The sequence below is a fragment of the Heteronotia binoei genome, chromosome 5, assembly GCF_032191835.1.
Source record: "Heteronotia binoei isolate CCM8104 ecotype False Entrance Well chromosome 5, APGP_CSIRO_Hbin_v1, whole genome shotgun sequence".
Classification (NCBI taxonomy): domain Eukaryota; kingdom Metazoa; phylum Chordata; class Lepidosauria; order Squamata; family Gekkonidae; genus Heteronotia; species Heteronotia binoei.
Genome location: NC_083227.1, coordinates 83,810,808 through 83,828,502, shown reverse-complemented (window position 1 = coordinate 83,828,502; position 17,695 = coordinate 83,810,808). Strand labels below are relative to the sequence as shown.

At 43.6% G+C, this 17,695-nt stretch overlaps 2 protein-coding genes across 2 annotated transcripts in view; both read left to right on the top strand.

Annotated features, from left to right (window-relative positions):
* LOC132572014 (collagen alpha-1(VII) chain-like) overlaps positions 1–17,695 on the top strand; it is a 119,216-nt gene that overhangs the window by 95,489 nt on the left and 6,032 nt on the right. The window contains exons 46-51 of the mRNA XM_060238805.1: positions 2,113–2,148; positions 12,166–12,210; positions 13,880–13,915; positions 15,018–15,044; positions 16,761–16,793; positions 17,092–17,163. Of these exons, the coding sequence (XP_060094788.1) occupies positions 2,113–2,148; positions 12,166–12,210; positions 13,880–13,915; positions 15,018–15,044; positions 16,761–16,793; positions 17,092–17,163 (249 nt within the window). The remainder of the gene's footprint in view (positions 1–2,112; positions 2,149–12,165; positions 12,211–13,879; positions 13,916–15,017; positions 15,045–16,760; positions 16,794–17,091; positions 17,164–17,695) is intronic.
* Positions 3,004–3,987, top strand: LOC132572548 (COMM domain-containing protein 8-like). The gene has a single exon (XM_060239709.1). It carries the CDS (start codon positions 3,022–3,024, stop codon positions 3,547–3,549), a length of 528 nt encoding a protein of 175 aa, XP_060095692.1. The 5' UTR covers positions 3,004–3,021; the 3' UTR covers positions 3,550–3,987.

Below are 17,695 nucleotides of genomic sequence, written 5' to 3'. Positions count from 1 at the left end.
TATAATACACCTGATTAATATCTCACAAAGAGACTTGGAAGCTATAAAAATAATCATCGATATGACCTCCCAACCAAACCCTGGAGATATCTAGGGATATTTATCCCCAAAAATCTTTCAGACCTTTATTCAGCCAATTTTAACAGGTTACAGAAAGAAATAGAAAACACTTTGAATAGAGGTACTGCGAAAATACTGACTTGGGCTGATAGAATTAGTAATCTAAAATCTTTCATTCTATCTAAATTTCTATTTTTGTTTCACACATTGCCAATCAAAATTCAGAAAGATGCCTTTTCTTCCTGGCAGAAACACTTTACAAAATTTCTGTGGGCACAGAAAAAACCTAGAATTAGCTTTCAAGCTTTATCTAGACTTCAAAAAAGAGGAGGTTTGGATATACCAAATTTAAAACTATACTATGAAGCAATCAACATTGGAACTTTAATAATAGCAGCCATCGTTAAGAATCCACCTGATTGGGTGCCGATTGAGGTATATCCACTATCCCCTGGCATGCTGTATGATATGTTATGGAACTTAGACCTTATAAAAAAAGAAAAAAATAGGCCTACAATTTTTTTTAGAAAACTCACTTGCTATATGGTCCAAAAGAAGGGAAAAATTAGCTTCTCAGTTTTCTCCAATATCTTCTTACGCTAATCAAAAATGGTTTGTCCCAGGAATAGAGTCTTCACCCTTTCAGACTTGGAAAGAAGCTGGATTTGTATATATATGTCATTTTGGGGGGAAAGGTTCTCTTATAGATTAGAGAAGAAACTAAAACAAACTCCAACAGTGTTTAGAATCCAAACCAGTAAAGCAAGCTATGAATAGAGACATGACCCCTTTCAAATTAATTTTATATAAACATAGAACGCATTCACCAAAATTAACACTTTATTATATAGAATCTTACTTCCAATTGATGAAGAGGAGACAACAATTTATCAAAAACAATGGTCTATGGACTTAGGAAAATTAATAACAAAAGAGGACTGGTCAGAAATATGGTCTACCTTGGGTATAAGTTCTAACCTCTTTGCTGTTAAATTTCAGTCTTTTAAGTTAATCACCCGATTACCTCCTTCAATTTTATATAGATTCAAAGCGGTACAATCACCAAACTGTACTAAATAAAGCGGACATATAGCCTCACATATTAATTCATGGTGGTCATGTCCACATATTCAAACTTACTGGAAACTCATTATACACCAGATAGACCAAATACTGAATACAAATTTTCCTTTAGATCCGGAAGTAATTTTGCGATCTGGAATAGAACAGAGAAAAAGGGAAATTATTACAATTGTTTTATCAAAAGAATTGCAAAATCGCTTATAGCATACAATTGGAAATCTGTTACAATACCATCCTTAAAATGTTGGAGAAAGAAGATTTGGGATTATTTTATACTATGTAAACTAGCTTGTTCAATTTATTATGTTTCATCTTCTGTGTATGAAAAGAAAGTTATTGCGTTATGGTATCATGTAATAATGTACTTATTAGAACATAAAGTTATACTGAACAACCCTGTATACAATAATTTAATTTACTTTTGAACTGTATTATTTTAAAATGATTACTCTTGTAATATATTGTAATCTTGACTATTGTTGTAATTATATGACAATAATAATTTTTTTTAAAAAAAAAAAGTTAATGCCATCAACCATATAAAACTAGTAGTGATTCAATTTTGTTTATAATTTATGCAGTGTACCTTTCTCATGGACAAAGCTAGTTATAATTACAGTGGTTATTTATGATTGCAAGTGTCTAAACTCCTGTTTTCTGTAAGTGGTACCTGTTTCTCTGAGTTGTATTCAAACTTCACATTCATTCTCAAAACAGAAATGTTGGGCTTGAATTGAATTTGAGTTGAGGGTTCTCAAGGATGCGTACTGGAAACAGGTTTGTGCTCAGCTTGAAATTGTTGCAGTGTGACCATGGAAGCAGAAAACATAACCCAGCCTTCTCTCATGGAAGCAGCCCCCCCAAAAGGAGAAGAAGTATTGGCTGGTGTCAGATGCCATTTCATTCAAAGCACCAAGATGCATTTATCTCTATGAAATGTACTTTTTTTTGTTTCTTTTTTCCTTGTAGGGCGAGCGTGGAACCCCTGGCCCTGAAGGCGAGAAGGTACATTGATTTAGACTATATCCTTGGAGAGCTTGTGTGTTCTTGTAGTTCAAGTATTGAAATAGAACAATGGAGATTTAGGTTCAAATACCTGCTCCTTGAACTAGTCAGTCAGCCTAACCTATCTCACACACATGTTCTGATAATTTTAAAGCTACCCTCATGGGCCTGTAGTTCTTTTTGAGGTTGGACCCTGGGTGGTAAGATACCTTTGGACATTGTCATCATCAGTGGAGAGTATGAGTTTCATTGCTTGGATCACCATCTTCCATATTAACCTGCCATCAAGTTGAACAACTAAACTCCTGATCTTCATCGTGGTCTCTGTGCAGTCCCACACATGGGTTATCCGCCTGGATCGAACCCGACCTCAGAGAATTCAAAGCAATCTTAGGCGTTAATTTTGGCGTGCATTCCCTCTCAGTCTGGGGAGGAGGCATCCACTGCACATGCCTGGAGTGAGAGGAAGGCGCTCCACCCACCCAGTTTCTTCTTTACCACCGTTCGGGATACACCTACCTCGCTGCGTCTCCTTCTCTGCGATCTTCACCGTCTTTCTTTGTCCCTTTCCAATTTTTCGTTTTCATCTTCACTAGTATCGTAAAAAAACACACACATTATTTTCTTTCCTATCCCCCCCCCCCTCCCGGGCAGATGGAAGGGAAAGATTCCAAAACTACATTTAAGAAGTGTACCCGGTGTGGGGCCAAAATTCCATCGACAGATGGACATTCTTTATGCCTATTCTGTCTGGGAGAGACCCATAGAATCGATACCTGCCTCTATTGCAGCCAGTTTGGGAAACAGACTAGAAAAAATCGTGTGGCCAGACTTAAAAGCCATCTTTTAGGGGGCAAAGGGAGGAAAAAAATCATGAGGCAGTTGGAGAAGTTGTCGGCTGAGGAGACGTTGCAGTTCCTCCATAAAGTAGTTGATGGAGTGTGTGGCCGCGCATATCCTCGCTACCAAGACTACAACACAGTTTGGAATTTGACGGAATGGATGGAAGTTTTAGAGCAAGCTGCCACATATTTTAAATCCACGGTTGGGAAAGATCTCTCTGATGAAGAGGCTCTTCAGCAGTTGAGTGACCTGAGTTCTGATTCTCAAAAAACAGTAGTGACTTGCTTGAAAGGGAGAAAGCCGGATATCAGGCAGGCGCTGGTTGAGAGAACAAATGCCATCTCTTCTGCACAGCTACAGGATTTTGACTGGCAACTAAAGCTTGCCCTGTCTAGCGATAAGCTCTCAATGCTGCAAATGCCGCTTCTGAACCTTGATCTGGATGTGTCGGAGAATGGTGACATGAAGCAGTATTCTGTAGAAATGAATGAGGAGGAGCTACAAAACCTGCTCAGTGCATTGGAAGCTGCTAATAAAGTTGTCTTGCAGCTGAAATGATATGAACTGTCTGGAACGCTTGTCGGTGATGAAGAAATTGGCCTATATTCCACAAAAGTCCAAGGCTTTGTGCTTTTGAAGTCTATACAGAAAGGCGATGGGAGACCATGAACTCCATCAAACTCTTGCTGAGAGTCTCACTCCTGATCTACACAGAACCAAAACAAACAAACACATTAAAACTAATTTATGGCAAATGAACAGGAACACAGCTTTGGTACTTTGCTGCAGCATCTATAAAACGTCACCAGTGCCAAGTTTGCAAGCTCATTGGAGACCCTGGAGATATATTGGCCGTTGCCTTCCTGCACCACTAGCAAGCAGCAGCAGGTTACCTCCTCAGTGTGGACATCCCGTGTCTGCTTTGCTCAGTATTCATGGATCAGCGCTGCAAAACATTTTTCATAGGCAAAATCAATAAACTGCATAAGAAATGTGTTTCTTTGTCCAAAGTGAGCTCTTGTGCTAAACGCTATCAAATACGTCTTCGGTTAATTGGGTCAGATTGAAAATGGAGAACTGCAGAGGGATTTCAGAGCCAAGCAGACTTGACGGCCACAAAATGGGACTTCACATGGGGGATGAATCCTGAAAGAATAAATAGTTGTCTTTATAGCAAGAAAGGGCTTGACCATCCAAAGTTTTAAAGATTAGTAAAAATGCTTACTGAATTGAAAAAAAAAAAAGCCATCTTTTAGAGTCATCGCTACAGCCTGTAATGTCCCATGCTTCGGGATCCCAAACTTCGCCATCCTCCCTAACTTTACAAAGGGACGTGGCTCGACCAGCAGCTTCCGTGGCATCGGCTTCCAGTAAGCATAAGTCCAGAAAGAAACACCGTATAGAATCGTCTTCTAAAAACCTCTCGGATTCGACACCCTCGAGATCGAAGCTGAAGATGGATCGTCTTCCCTCCGCCATGACTTCGGCACCGCACCCGACTGCCCCCACTTCGACCTTGATGCCGACGGCACCAATTCTTCCACCAGAGCTCTCTACCGGGGGTCCTCAACATTCAGGCAGACTCCCTCAGCAGGGGTGGGGCTTCCCCGCACGAGTGGGAACTGCAGTGGCGTTTTCTTAAGCCTGTATTCTAGCTTTGGGGGTAGCTGAAGCTGGATGTCTTCGCCACGGCCGAGAACAAGAAATGCCCCATGTTCTGTTCCAGAGGGGGAGCGGATCCAGCCTCTCTGGGAGACGGGCTCCTGCTTCCTTGGGAGGGTCGGTTCATCTACATATTCCCGCCTCTGCCATTGTTGACGAGGGTGGTCAACAAAATAGCAAGGGAGAGACCACGCTGCATCCTGGTGACTCCCTGGTGGCCTCGCCGGAACTGGTTCTTGATTCTGCTCCAACTGTCGCGGGGGGTCTTCTACCAGTTCCCGGCAGAACCGGACCTTCTGTCAGCTCAGGGCGAGCATGTATTCCATCAAAACGTGCCCCATTTGAAGCTGACAGCATGGTTCATCGACCAGTAGGGTTCTCTGACAGGGTCCAGCAGGTCCTTATGAACAGCAGAAAACCATCCACCCGCGCTTCCTATGACAGGAAGTGGCGGAGATTTACTAAGTTTTTAGTTGACCCGTCGGTCTCACCTAGCAGGGTGGGGTTGTCAGCAATTTTTGATTTTTTGTTGTCCCTAGTGGATGCGGGCCTGGTTTTCTCCTCCATCAAAGTTTATTTGGCGGCAATATCTGCCTTCCATGATCCGGTGGAGGGGTACTCTGTTTTTGCACACCCTCATTCCAAAAATTTTTTGAAGGGGTTGTTTAGGTTGCACCCACCATCAAGATCGCCCCCACAGTTGTGGGACTTGACTTTAGTGCTGGACAAACTAACTCGTCGCCCCTTTGAGCCGATGGCCATGTGCTTTTTGAAGCTCTTGTCATGGAAGACTGCATTTTTGGTTGCCATCACATCAGCACATCGTGTTGGGCAGCTCACGGCGATGCAGTGTGATTATCCTTATCTTGTTTTTCGTGAGACTGGGGTTTCCCTGGCTCCAGACATTAGTTTTCTTCCGAAGGTGGTCTCTCAGTTCCACCTCAACTTAGAAGTTTGGTTGTCCACTTTTTACCCTAACCCTTCCTCGGATGAGGAACGTAGGTTGCATGCTCTGGACGTTAAGCGTGCTTTGCTGTTTTATTTGAAACGCTCAAAGATTTTTCGTAAGGACAAGCAGCTTTTTGTTTCGTAAGCTGCTCCCAAGATAGGTTCCAGGATTTCATCTCAGAGGCTCTCAAAATGGCTCACTGAGACGATTAAACTCTGTTATTTGTTGGCGAAGAAGCCGTTACCTGGGCCTGTTCATGGACACTCCACTAGAGCAATGGCCACGTTGGTGGCGTTCCTGAGAGGCGTGTTCCTTTCTGATGTCTGCAAGGCTGCCACCTGGTCTTCTCCGCATGCCTTCATGAAGCACTATGCGCTGGACGTGCATGCTCAGCAGAGGACTCAGTTGGGAACTGCAGTGTTGCAAGCTGTTTCTTCCGGTTGACCATCTTCCCGCCTCCAGGTATGTCTTGCTTGCTAGTCTCCCATGAGTGTGAAGCACAGAGACCACGAAGAAGATAGACAGGTTGCTTACCTGTAACTGTAGATCTTCGAGTGGTCATCTGTGCATTCACACTACCCGCCCTCCTTCCCCACTGCTGATGGTCTCCCTCCAGTAGGGGCTTCCAGCGGTCAGGAAGGAACTGGCAGGATCCCCGCACTGGCGCCGGTGAGCATGCGTACTGGGACGCCTGTGCATGTTCATTGGCGCCGAGCGCAGAAAAATCCCTGGCTTTTCAGATACCGATTCGGGGATCGGCGCAGGCGCTCTATCCCATGAGTGTGAATGCACAGATGATCACTCGAAGATCTGCAGTTACAGTTAAGCAACCTGTATTTTCTATGCATTACACTTCCAAGGAGCCGACAGTCTCTCCAGTATCTCCACTCCAACGAGAGCCTTCAACAGGTAGGGAGCCGTCCACTGAAGTTTTTACCGAGCAATCCCCACATCACCGTAGGGATCATTACTACTATTACAGCCCATCACACTCCAGGTCACCATCCCCTCGTAGTTATCGGCAATACTATAGATCACCTTCTTCAGAAATACATGGACATCGGTACTGTGAGGAACCGTACCAGACTCAATACCGTGATGCGGCTTATCAACCTACCTACCTGGAGTCTCAATACCACGAAGACACCTATTGACCTCAGTGCCATGAGGACGTTTCATATACTCGATTTCAAGAAAGTCCATACCACCAACCACGGCATTATAGTTTAGTGTCAAAACCTCTATCACCAGCCAGATCTACATCAGCTTGTTCAGTCTCATCGAAACAACAGCCTAACCAACCTATCATGCCGACTAAGTCCATATCAATTCCTACCAAGCCCACATATACGGCTCCTATTGATGCTCCTGAAGAATCTGAAGCTGAACATTTGGACTCTTCTCAGTCAACGGCTTCCACACCACCTTCGTCAGTCTCCGACATTACCAAGCCAGTCAACCTCTCACCGTCAGAAGGATCCAAGGCCTACTTGGACCTACATACCAACATGCCTAATACCCTTAATATAAAGCTCACATCTGACCTACCTAGAGTGTCAGACGTAGTCCATGACTTAGTTAATGCAGACCTGCCGGCAGGCTCTTTCCTTTTTATGCTCCCTGTCCATCTGGAAGACATAAAGGAGGCTCGGGCAAGCCCGCATCGGTTCCACCTACATCCAAAAGGATTGAGTCCCTGTATAAAATTCATGCCCCAGATTCTAAATTTTTATTTAATCACCCGGCACCCAACTCCATGATCGTACATTCGTCATCCAAGTCCAAACAAACACGTCATCCAGTTCCACCTGAAAAGGAAGGAAAGAAGTTGGACACATTAGGGAGAAAAATTTACTTCTCTACTGCTACTTCCAAAATTCATAATTATTTAGCATATTTTTCAACCTACACCTTTAATTTGACGTCCCAACTTACCACAATGATCCCTTCTCTACCTGACCCAGCACAGAAGCAGGCATCACATATCCTTCAGGAGCTCTCCCAAGTGAGCAAACAACAAATCAATTCGGTGTGCCACGCAGTTGCTTGTTCATCTAGAACCATGGCCTCATCTATCACCTTATGCCGTCATGCCTGTCTCCGCTCCTCTTCATTGCAACCAGACATCAAGTTCAAAATTGAAGACCTGCCCTTCGATGGTCAAAGCCTCTTCAATTCCACAACGGATGATATTCTGACCACTGTCGATAACAGTAGGAAAAGGGCTAGAAGGTTGGGAGTCAATCAACAACAGTCTCAACCCAACCGACAGTCTGGAAACCATCTTATTACAAATGTCCCTGCTCACCTCGGCAAGCTGATTTCTGGAAGCGCAAGACTCCTCCAGCTAAACAACCCTTCCATCAAAGGGCCCGACCACAAACCACAAAAAAGATGGCCCCGGCTTCAAAACAGTCTCTTTGACTCTCTAATACCACCTCTCAGCCTATCACAACATCTCACAGACAGCAGCAGACTACGTCCATTTTACCCCATATGGGAATCCATAACATCGGATTCATGGGTCCTGGCGATCATTCATAGGGGTTACACCATAGAGTTCGATTCGCCCCCGAGGCTCCATCGATTCATAAGTACTCCCCCTTCCCTCCTTCTCCAGGAAGAGATCGCCACCTTGCTGGACAAGGCGGCCATAGAACCAGTTCCACCGCAGTTCCATCGCACAGGGTTCTATTCCCGATACTTCCTGGTTCCAAAGAGAGATGGGGGACAATGTCCTATACTAGATCTTCGCAAACTCAATCAACACATTCTATACAAGAAATTCCACATGATCACTCTGCAGTCTATCCTACCACTGATTCCAGAGCAGGCCTGGATGGCTTTGATAGACCTTCAAGACGCCTACTTCCATCTCACCATCACCCCAGAAGATTCCTCAGATTTGCTGTCGGGGACCTCAGATTTGCTGTCGTCGACAGCACCAAGAGTCTTCACAAAATGCATGGTGGTGGTAGCAGCGACACTCCGCCAGCAAAAAATTTCCATATACCCCTACATAGATGATTGGCTCATTGTGGCTCAATCCAAAGAGCAACTCCAAGAGGACATTTCTACCATTCTGTCTCTCCTGTCTTCACTAGGTCTTCAGGTCAACCTAACAAAATCCAACCTGACCCCTACACAGGACATTCAGTTCATAGGGGCGCGCCTATCAAGACTATCGTACAAGGCCTACCTCCCAGCCGACAGAGTGCACCACATCCAATCTCTGGCCGCTACCATCATTATGCACTGTACTCAAACAGCCTTCATCTTCTAACGTATGTTGGGTCTCATGGCGGCCCCAACCTCCATCCTCTGCTTTGCAAGACTCCACATGCACCCTCTACAATTATGGTTCATCCGGACATTCTGTTCACATCGACAGCACCAAATGACCCTACTCACTGTTCCATTCCACATTCTTCCATCCCTGGAATGGTGGACGCTAGAACGTCATCTTCTGACTGGAATGCCATTCATATGGTCACCCCCGTCTGCTATTGTCATGACCGATGCCTCGAAGTGGGGTTGGGGAGCTCGCTTTGGGACACTAACAGTTCAGGGTTAGTGGACAGACTACGAATAATCCCTCCATATCAATTGCCTGGAACTCTTGGTGGTCCACAGAGCTCTAAGGTCCTTCCTGCCATCCCTCTATGGTCAACACATCTAGGTCACTTCAGACAATGTGGCGACTGTCTTTTATATCAATCATCAGGGAGGCACTGCTTCTGTCCGCCTTTAAAGATGAGCCTTATCCCTATGGCATTGGAGCATTGCTCACAACATATTTCTAACAGCTGTGCATCTGCCGGGAATCCAAAATGTTCAAGCAGAGACACTAAATCGCCATCTCGTGAACGACCACGAACGGACCCTCAACCGCCATTACCTTCAGACAGTCTTCGAAACATTTGGGATTCTGGCAATAGACGTCTTTGCCTCTCCACACAACGCCCAATGCCCGTGTTTCTACACTCAGGGCCCTCCATTTGCACAATCCGTGGGAGATGCCTTCCTCCACTTGTGGTCGGGACCACTGCATTACCTATTTCCACCTATTCCTGTCATCACAAGAACACTGCAGAAAATCAAACTGGATCAGACCAGCTGTGTTCTTATCACTCCGTGGTGGCCCCGTCAACCTTGGTTCACCACTCTCCTCCTCCTTTCGAACAGTGTATTCCTTCGATTTCCCCAAGTTCAAGATCTAATCTCCCAACAGGAAGGCAAAGTCTGCACCACGACCCGGGACTTCTGTGACTGACTGCCTGGAAAATCAGTTTTTGAATTTTCCCTCAGATGTTCGACATGTTCCGCTCAATGCCAGGAAACCTTCCACTAGAAAATCTTATTCCCTGAAATGGAAACGTTTTTCGGCATTTGCTGCTCTACATAACTTTCATCCTGAACTGTCTACTATAGCCCAGATTTTGACCTACACTTTGTCTCTTTCAAACTCAGGTCTAACTTACTCTTCTCTGAAAGTGCATTTGGCGGCCATCTCAGACTTCCATCCACACATTGAGGGGTGCACCGTTTTCTCCCACTCCACGACTAAGGCTTTCCTAAAAGGGATCCTGCATCTCCAACCTCCAATCCGTCAGCTACATCCCACATGGAGCTTATCCCTTGTGCTGAGCCAACTAATGAAACTGCCCTTTGAGCCTATGGTGTCCATTCCTTTGCATCTTTTGTCTTGGAAGACGGCATTGTTGGTGGCACTTACATCTGGCAGAAGAGTCAGTGACATTGTGCCTTCAGAACAGATCCTCCATATACTATCTTCCACCATGACAGAATAATTTTACGCCCTGACCCTTTTCTACCAAAAGTCGTCTCACCATTTCACTTAGGAAAACCAACCACTCTACCCTCTTTCTTTCAAACACCTACTGATGCTGGTCAACAGACCCTACACAATCTGGATGTACGTAGGGCCTTGCTTTCTACATTGAAAGGACACGTCCCTTCCGTAATGACCGTAGACTTTTTGTAGCTTACGGAACCCACAGCAGGGACACAAAATCTCAAAATTTTCAAAATGGATTGCGGCTGCCATTACCTTATGCTACCAACTGGCTAAGCAGCCAGTACCTGAACGACTACAAGCTCATTCCATTCGAGCCGTTTCCACGTTGTCAGCCTTCTGTAGAGGGCTACAATGGAAGACATCTGTGCCGCTGTGGTCTAGTCTTCTCCATCTATGTTTGCCACGCACTACGCCTTAGACGTTCATGCTCGGCGTGACACATCCTTCAGAAAGGCTGTACTGCATTCCATTTTTGACTGATGTCTCCAGTCTTCTATCCTGTAAGTACATTACTTCTACTTCCTATATGCATAATTAATTTCTGCCTTTCTCTTACAGAACCAGCACCCGCCTCCGGGCAGGTCAGCTTACCAGTCACCCATGTGTGGGACTGCACAGAGACCATGATGAAGATAAATACGTTGCTTACCTGTAACTGATGATCTTCGAGTGGTCATCTGTGCAGTCACACACGCCTGCCCAGCCTTCCCCGCTGCTGGTTTATGCTCTCCTTCATTAACATTTTTCTCTGTATAGCGGCTAGAAGAAACTGGGTGGGTGGAGCGCCTTCCTCTCACTCCAGGCATGCGCAGTGGATGCCTCCTCCCCAGACCGAGAGGGAATGTGCGCCAAAATTAATGCCTAAGATAGCTTTGAATTCTCTGAGGTCGGGTTCAATCCAGGCAGATAACCCATGTGTGTGACTGCACAGATGACCACTTGAAGATCATCAGTTACAGGTAGGAAACCTGTTTTTATATAAGGTGTGTCTTTAACTTTCTTGTTATCTCTCTCTCTTTGGTTATGTAACACTGCCACCAAAAAGTGTGGGAAGGGGTGACAGAAACTGGGGTTTTTAGTTGGTTGTGGAACCCCCTTCCCAAAGGGGTTTGCCTGACACCTAGTCTTCTAAGTGCAAAGTGAAGTCTTTATTTGCCCTAGCTTTCTTTTAATTTTATGTCATGATATTTTGCACAAATCTACTGCCAAAATTATTCTATTGAGCTTTAAATTCCCATTAATTTAGCAAAAGCTCCTTTATCACTGAATGGTGTTATTTATGCTTATAAAATTGTTTCCACTAGTCAGATTATTGTATTTGCTTTTAATTTTTTTTGCTGAAGTATGAAATTGTTTTATTGCTGAATGTGTTTTCTTCTGGTCTTAATATTCTTCTATATTACCATATTTCCCCCCTTACGTATTAGTGGGGTATTTGTATGTGTTTTAATATGTTATAGTTTTAATTGACTTCTGTTGTACACTACCTCAGGCATTTTTTATGGAAAGGCAGCGAATTATAGTGCTATTATGTGCAGTGTTACTTCAGTGTAAGCCATTCAAATCAAGGGGTTTAGGCTACTTTGTCACTATGCTTATTATTGCAGTTTAATCTAAATAAATTGAAACAACCACCTTGAGAACTTCAAGTGAGGAGGTGCTATGTAAATATTTTAAAAACAAACATGGGGTAGAGGAGCTGCCCTGAGCCTACTAAACTGATCTGGTTTTCATGTTATTTCAGGGAGAGCAAGGACCATCAGGCCGCTCTGGTCCTCCTGGCAGAGATGTGAGTGTGGGATGCTACCTAACCTCAATATGTAATACCTGCAGAATCTAGGCAGAAGCCAACAATTCCAATTTCTGATGGCTGTGATAGTGGCATTCCTTATTACTTGTAAAAACAGAATTTGCCGCACTTTCTTCTTTTAAGTTAGTAGCTTAGAGGCTGATTTTGACATGAGGAATAGGAAAGCATTAGGGAAAGAAAAGAGGTGGGGAAGAACACACTGATTGTTGCTGGGTTCGAACATTCAGATACCATGCCAAAGACCAGAACTCCATATCTTAAGAATAACTGCAGAAGCATGGAGGTAGAAAACTATAAATGCACGCCTAGGAACTCACCTGGAAACAAAGTGGCCAAGGTAAGAAAGCAGAGGAAAAGCAGTGGGGCAGATAAGGGCTCAGTACTCTCTTCTTAGTGGAGGGTGAGAAGAGGGAGCTGAACCTTTGTTTATCCACTGGTTTTCCACTCTGTTCTCTCAGCCGCTTTGCTTCCAAGTGCGTTTCTAGGCATGTGTTTGTCACATTATGAGGGAAAACATGAAAGGAGAAAGTGTTTTTCACCATCTTCTGTCTGCCATTTTTGTGCTTCAGATTGCATCTTTCCCTGGCCGCTTCACAACTGTTGACAGATTTCAGGTTCCAATTCCGAATCTGTTGAATCTCTCTATTTATATTGCCCATGCCATGAATTCAGGACATCTCTAAAGGAGCCGCTTTAAATAATATACTTAACAATACCAAGTCACTAGGCTACCCAAAAGCAATCATGTGGCCATTTTTCAGTTTTGTGACTAAAGGAAAGGCAGTTACAGAAGAGTCTCACTGAGAAAGTTGGGCTATAAATGTAGTATATAAATTCTGGTTCTAGTTCAATAGAGTTGGAAAACATTCCTAAATTCAGTCATATAAGCCCAGGGTTTGCATAATTCCATTGCTTTCAAGACTCAGAGATTTTCCTGTAGGTTAGCTGATTGCACAATCCCTGAAGCCTTGAAAATTAGCCTTTGTGGACTTTCAAACAACTCTGTCCAAGATGTTATTAGTGTTCAGGACTTGGACAAGCAATAGATGATATTTCATGGGGGCTGTTGAGCCATCTTCAAACCATGGAGGTTCTTTTTGACAGTAATCCAAGAGAAAAAATTAAAAATAGGGATAGGTATGAACCAGCTGACAAACTAAAGTTCATTGTGACTTTTCCCTGGTTCATGGTTCACAAAGTGATGTTCGCAAACTGAAGAACTGCCACAAACTTCCATAAGTTTTGGTGGAGTCCATGGCAGTTTATAAACAGCTCTTCACTGTTTGGCTTAAATGGCCCAGTGAAAAGCTGCAGGGAGCAGAAAGCAGGGGTTTAGACTTTAAATAGCTCACAAATCCGGTCAGTTTACAAACCAACCTTCCCAGTTTGTATGGGTTTGTGGTTCAGTTTGTGGTTGAGCCACAGACCACAAACCAAACTGCAAAAATGCATCTTGTACCCATCCCTAATTTAAAAGACTGTCATGGTTCAGCCCTAATTGAATCCTGACATTGTTCCAAGGCTTGTGTTTTTAGAAAAAGTCTGTCTCAACAGTGGCTGATGTTTCTGTTCTTCTGTATGTGCTAATTTGAGACTCATGGAAGTCACCATGTTTGTGATGAATGTTTCTTTTTGATCTCTGAAACAGGGCTTACCAGGAACACCTGGTCCCCGAGGACAAAGGGCAAGTACTTTCTGATCTACTTCCATACATGAAGTATGCCTTCAAAGCAGAGCTGTTAAAGCTGGAGGGGACAAAATTGGAGCAGTCATTCTTCTTTATGCAGAAATAACTTGTATTTGACAACCATGTGCCTGTGCTGCTCTTAACTGTTGTCACTGGTGCCTAACCCTCATTACCATACAGACACACAGAGGTTGACTGAAAAGCATAGTTCAAATCCTGCAGAATGGAGTCACATTGGAGTACATCTGAAAAAACCTTCATCCTGTAGATTACTCTTGGGTAGACCAGCCCAGGTGCCTCTGTGGGGGTTTTGGAGGAAAACTTTGATTTTTAATTTTTGTAACTTTTTTTTCCTAACCAGCAAAGCTCATTTATAGTCACCCATTCTATTTGTTGGGCTTGCAAATCTGTATAGTTGTGCCAGTCCCCTGTGGCTAGTTGGAAGGAAGGCCTTTGGGAAGTACCACAAGCAAAGCACTCCTCACTTCCCAAAGTGAAGTATCTTTTGCCTTACAGGCATACTGAGCATTGTTGAGAAAAGTAAGCATGCTGAGTGTCTCTGTGGTTAATAAGAGGCATATACCATATGTAACCTACTAAGCCAAATGAATTCCTGCTGAATCATGACTTGCCAGATACATCATAGCACCCCCACCTTTTGCTGCCAGACAAGCAGTAAACTTAGTAAGCTGCTAGTGAACTGCTTTATATGGCTAGTTGGCTGCATTTGGCTTGTACAGGCCTGGTCTACAAGGTCCTGAAAGTCTATTTAATCTTTCCTTTCAAAAAGCTGGCAAAGCTAAATGGAGTTGGTCTTTTTTGTTTCTTGAACTTGCTGAGATCAAGAATTTAACTGTTTCCATGCAATAATGATATAAACACTTGATAGAGTAACTCATTCTTAATGAACTCCTAATTAGGCTTGGGTGCTGGCCTGGGCCCCCTCTCCATGTGGAGCCTGATATTATAATGTCTGATCTGTGGTAAATGTGCCAATGAGATGGCAAGTAGGGATCAGTTACAACAGATTTCTTTGTAAGATGATCATCATGTTCATGGGCTCTCTCATCTCTCCTTCATATGTCATTTCCTTCTTCAGGGAGAGCCTGGTGAACCTGGGACTTCGGTAAGTGCCACTTCATTGAATAAAAAGGTAATGTAAGAATGCTACTATGTTGAGGGGAGGGGTGGTTAAGTGAATTTCCTTGAAGAATCTCTTCCAGAACCACTCTTGCTCTTTTTTCCTGCTTGTATCATTCCTGGGCCAGGAAGATTTAATGTCCTGTTGCCTCCTCAAGGCAGTTTTGTCTTTATGTCAGTTGCTCACATATTACAGTGCAATCCAGATATTCCACATCAGTCAAGTAATTCAGCTTTGTTTATGTGGAAGTGCACATTCAGCTCCCACTAAATTCCTGGGGAAGCAGCATTTGGATTATGGCATGAACAGAGGACTGAACATTTTTGTTTACACATCTTCTGCAGTTAGAAAGCACAAGAGTGCCTCAAGGATCTGTTCAACATTTTTATAAATAATTTGGATGATAGAGGAAATGCTTATTAAATTTGCAGATGATACTAAATTGGGGGGAATAGCATATACAGTAGAAAGAGTCAGGATACAGGATGATCTTGACAGGCTGGAAAACTGGACTAAAACAAGATGAATTTTAATAGGGATAAATGTAAAGTTATGCATTTAGGTAGGAAAAAATCAAATGCATAATTATAGCATAGGGGAGACTTGTCTTGGCATAAGTATGTGCCAGAGGGATCTAGGGATCTTAGTGGACTGTACAATGTACATGAGTCAGCAATGTGATGCAGTTGCTAAAAAGGCAAAAGCTATTTTGCACTGTATCAACAGAAATATATTGCCCATATCACATGAAGTGATGGTACTGCTTTACTCTGCTCTGCCTAGACCTCACCTGAGTTTTGTGTTCAGTTTTGGGCATCACAATTGAATAAGGATTTAGACAAGCTGGAATGTGTCCAGAGGCAGGCAATGGAGATGGTGAGGGGTCTGGAGATCAAATCCTATGAGGAGAGGTTGAAGGAGCTGGGTATGTTTAGTCTGTGCTTAGCCTTATTTATAATAAATAAATAAATGGCCTGGAAAGAAGATGACTGAGAGGTGATATGATAGCCATCTTCAAATAATTGAAGGGCTGTCATATAGAGGATGATGCAGAGTTGTTTTCTGTTGCTCCAGAAGGTCAGACTATAACCAACAAGTTGACAGTTATCAAAAGAGTTTCTGGCTAAACATTAGGAAGAATGTCTTGGCAGTTAGAGCAGTTCCTCAGTGGCACAGACTTCCTCAGGAGGTGATGGACTCTCCTTCTTTGGAGGTTTTTAATGAGAGATTAGATGGAAATCTGACAGCAGTTGATTCTGTGAACTTAGGCAGATCATGAGAAAGAGGATAGGAAGGGTTGTATCAGTGCTTAGTTCTTGTGGCCTTTTCTTACATGCCCTGGGAAATGCTGATCTCCACTTTGGGATCAGTCAGCATTTTTTCTCCAGGACAGTTTGGCCAGGGATCCTGGAGGCTTTTTTTTTGCTATCTTCTGATCATGGAACAGGGCTCACTGTGTGTGTGGGGGGGGGGGGAGAGGTATTTGTGAATTTCCTGCATTGCGCAAAATGTTGAACTAGATGACCCTGGGGGTCCCTTCCAACTCTATGATTCTAAGAACAACTTTATCATCCCTCCATCCTGAACTTGAAGAGATCCCAGTTTCTGTTAGCTATTTCCACACAGCCTGTAATTGGATGACCCTGTCAGTTTTCTTTCAACTAGACTTTAGTAGTTTCTTCTCTTGTTTGTCTTTTCTAGGCTCCCAGCATCTCAGGAATTAAAGGGGACAAGGTAACTTCATGGCCATAAATGTGCTCCATAGTAGGGATTTGCAGAATGGGAAATATAACATAATATGTCCTCATTGACTTTATATTTTCTTGGGGAAAGTTGCTTTGTGAAAAGTCTTCCAACCCTATCTTAACTCTCTTTTTTTGCGGGGGGGGGGAAGATTTCATATCTGGCTTTCATATCTTGGGTTTGATAGCACCTTAACAAGCAGTAATGTTCATCTTTAATTAAAAATAGCACAAGCAGTGTTTTGGCATGACACTATGGAGGACTGATGACACCACCTTGTTCTTTCTAGGGAGAGAGAGGCCTTGTTGGACCAGAGGGACCACCTGGACCCAGAGGAGAGCCTGGAAACAAAGGGGATCGTGTGAGTATCTTAGATATTCAAAAGGGATGAAAACACTTTCTGGTTACAAAACTCAGAACACAGACTGTGCTTCCCTTTATTTGGTATCTGAGTTTCAGACAAAAGCTTCTTCATTACTGGAGGAGGGTATGTTTAGATGATTAAAGCATCCTACTCCTTTCACAGACCATATGGAAGTGGACTTTGTAAGGACATCCAGAAATCAGCTGCTTTTTGGTGATGTGGCTTGTTTTGGAGGCCACAGAGGCAAAACAGTGGGTTCCCAGAGCTCAGTGTGTGGCTTCTAAGGACTCATCTTCAGCCTTATGCAGTCTTCCCTTTCCTTCCTCTTATTTAAATGCTTCAGGATGGAGCTGAGGTTCTGGTGGGTGATACTGCACTTTCTCTGATCACACCAGTGCCTGATATCCAAGAAAAGGGCAAACAATTTGCAGCTGACCTTCCCTTGCTATTCCTAGCACCAGGGTTCCTCAATTTATGGTGGCTTCAGTAAGTAACCTTCCAGACCAGTTGCACATCCACAAGCAGTTTA

Bases quoted from the DNA above. Each gene is read 5' to 3' on its own strand.
- LOC132572548 (XM_060239709.1), top strand. From the start codon at position 3,022: ATGAGGCAGTTGGAGAAGTTGTCGGCTGAGGAGACGTTGCAGTTCCTC.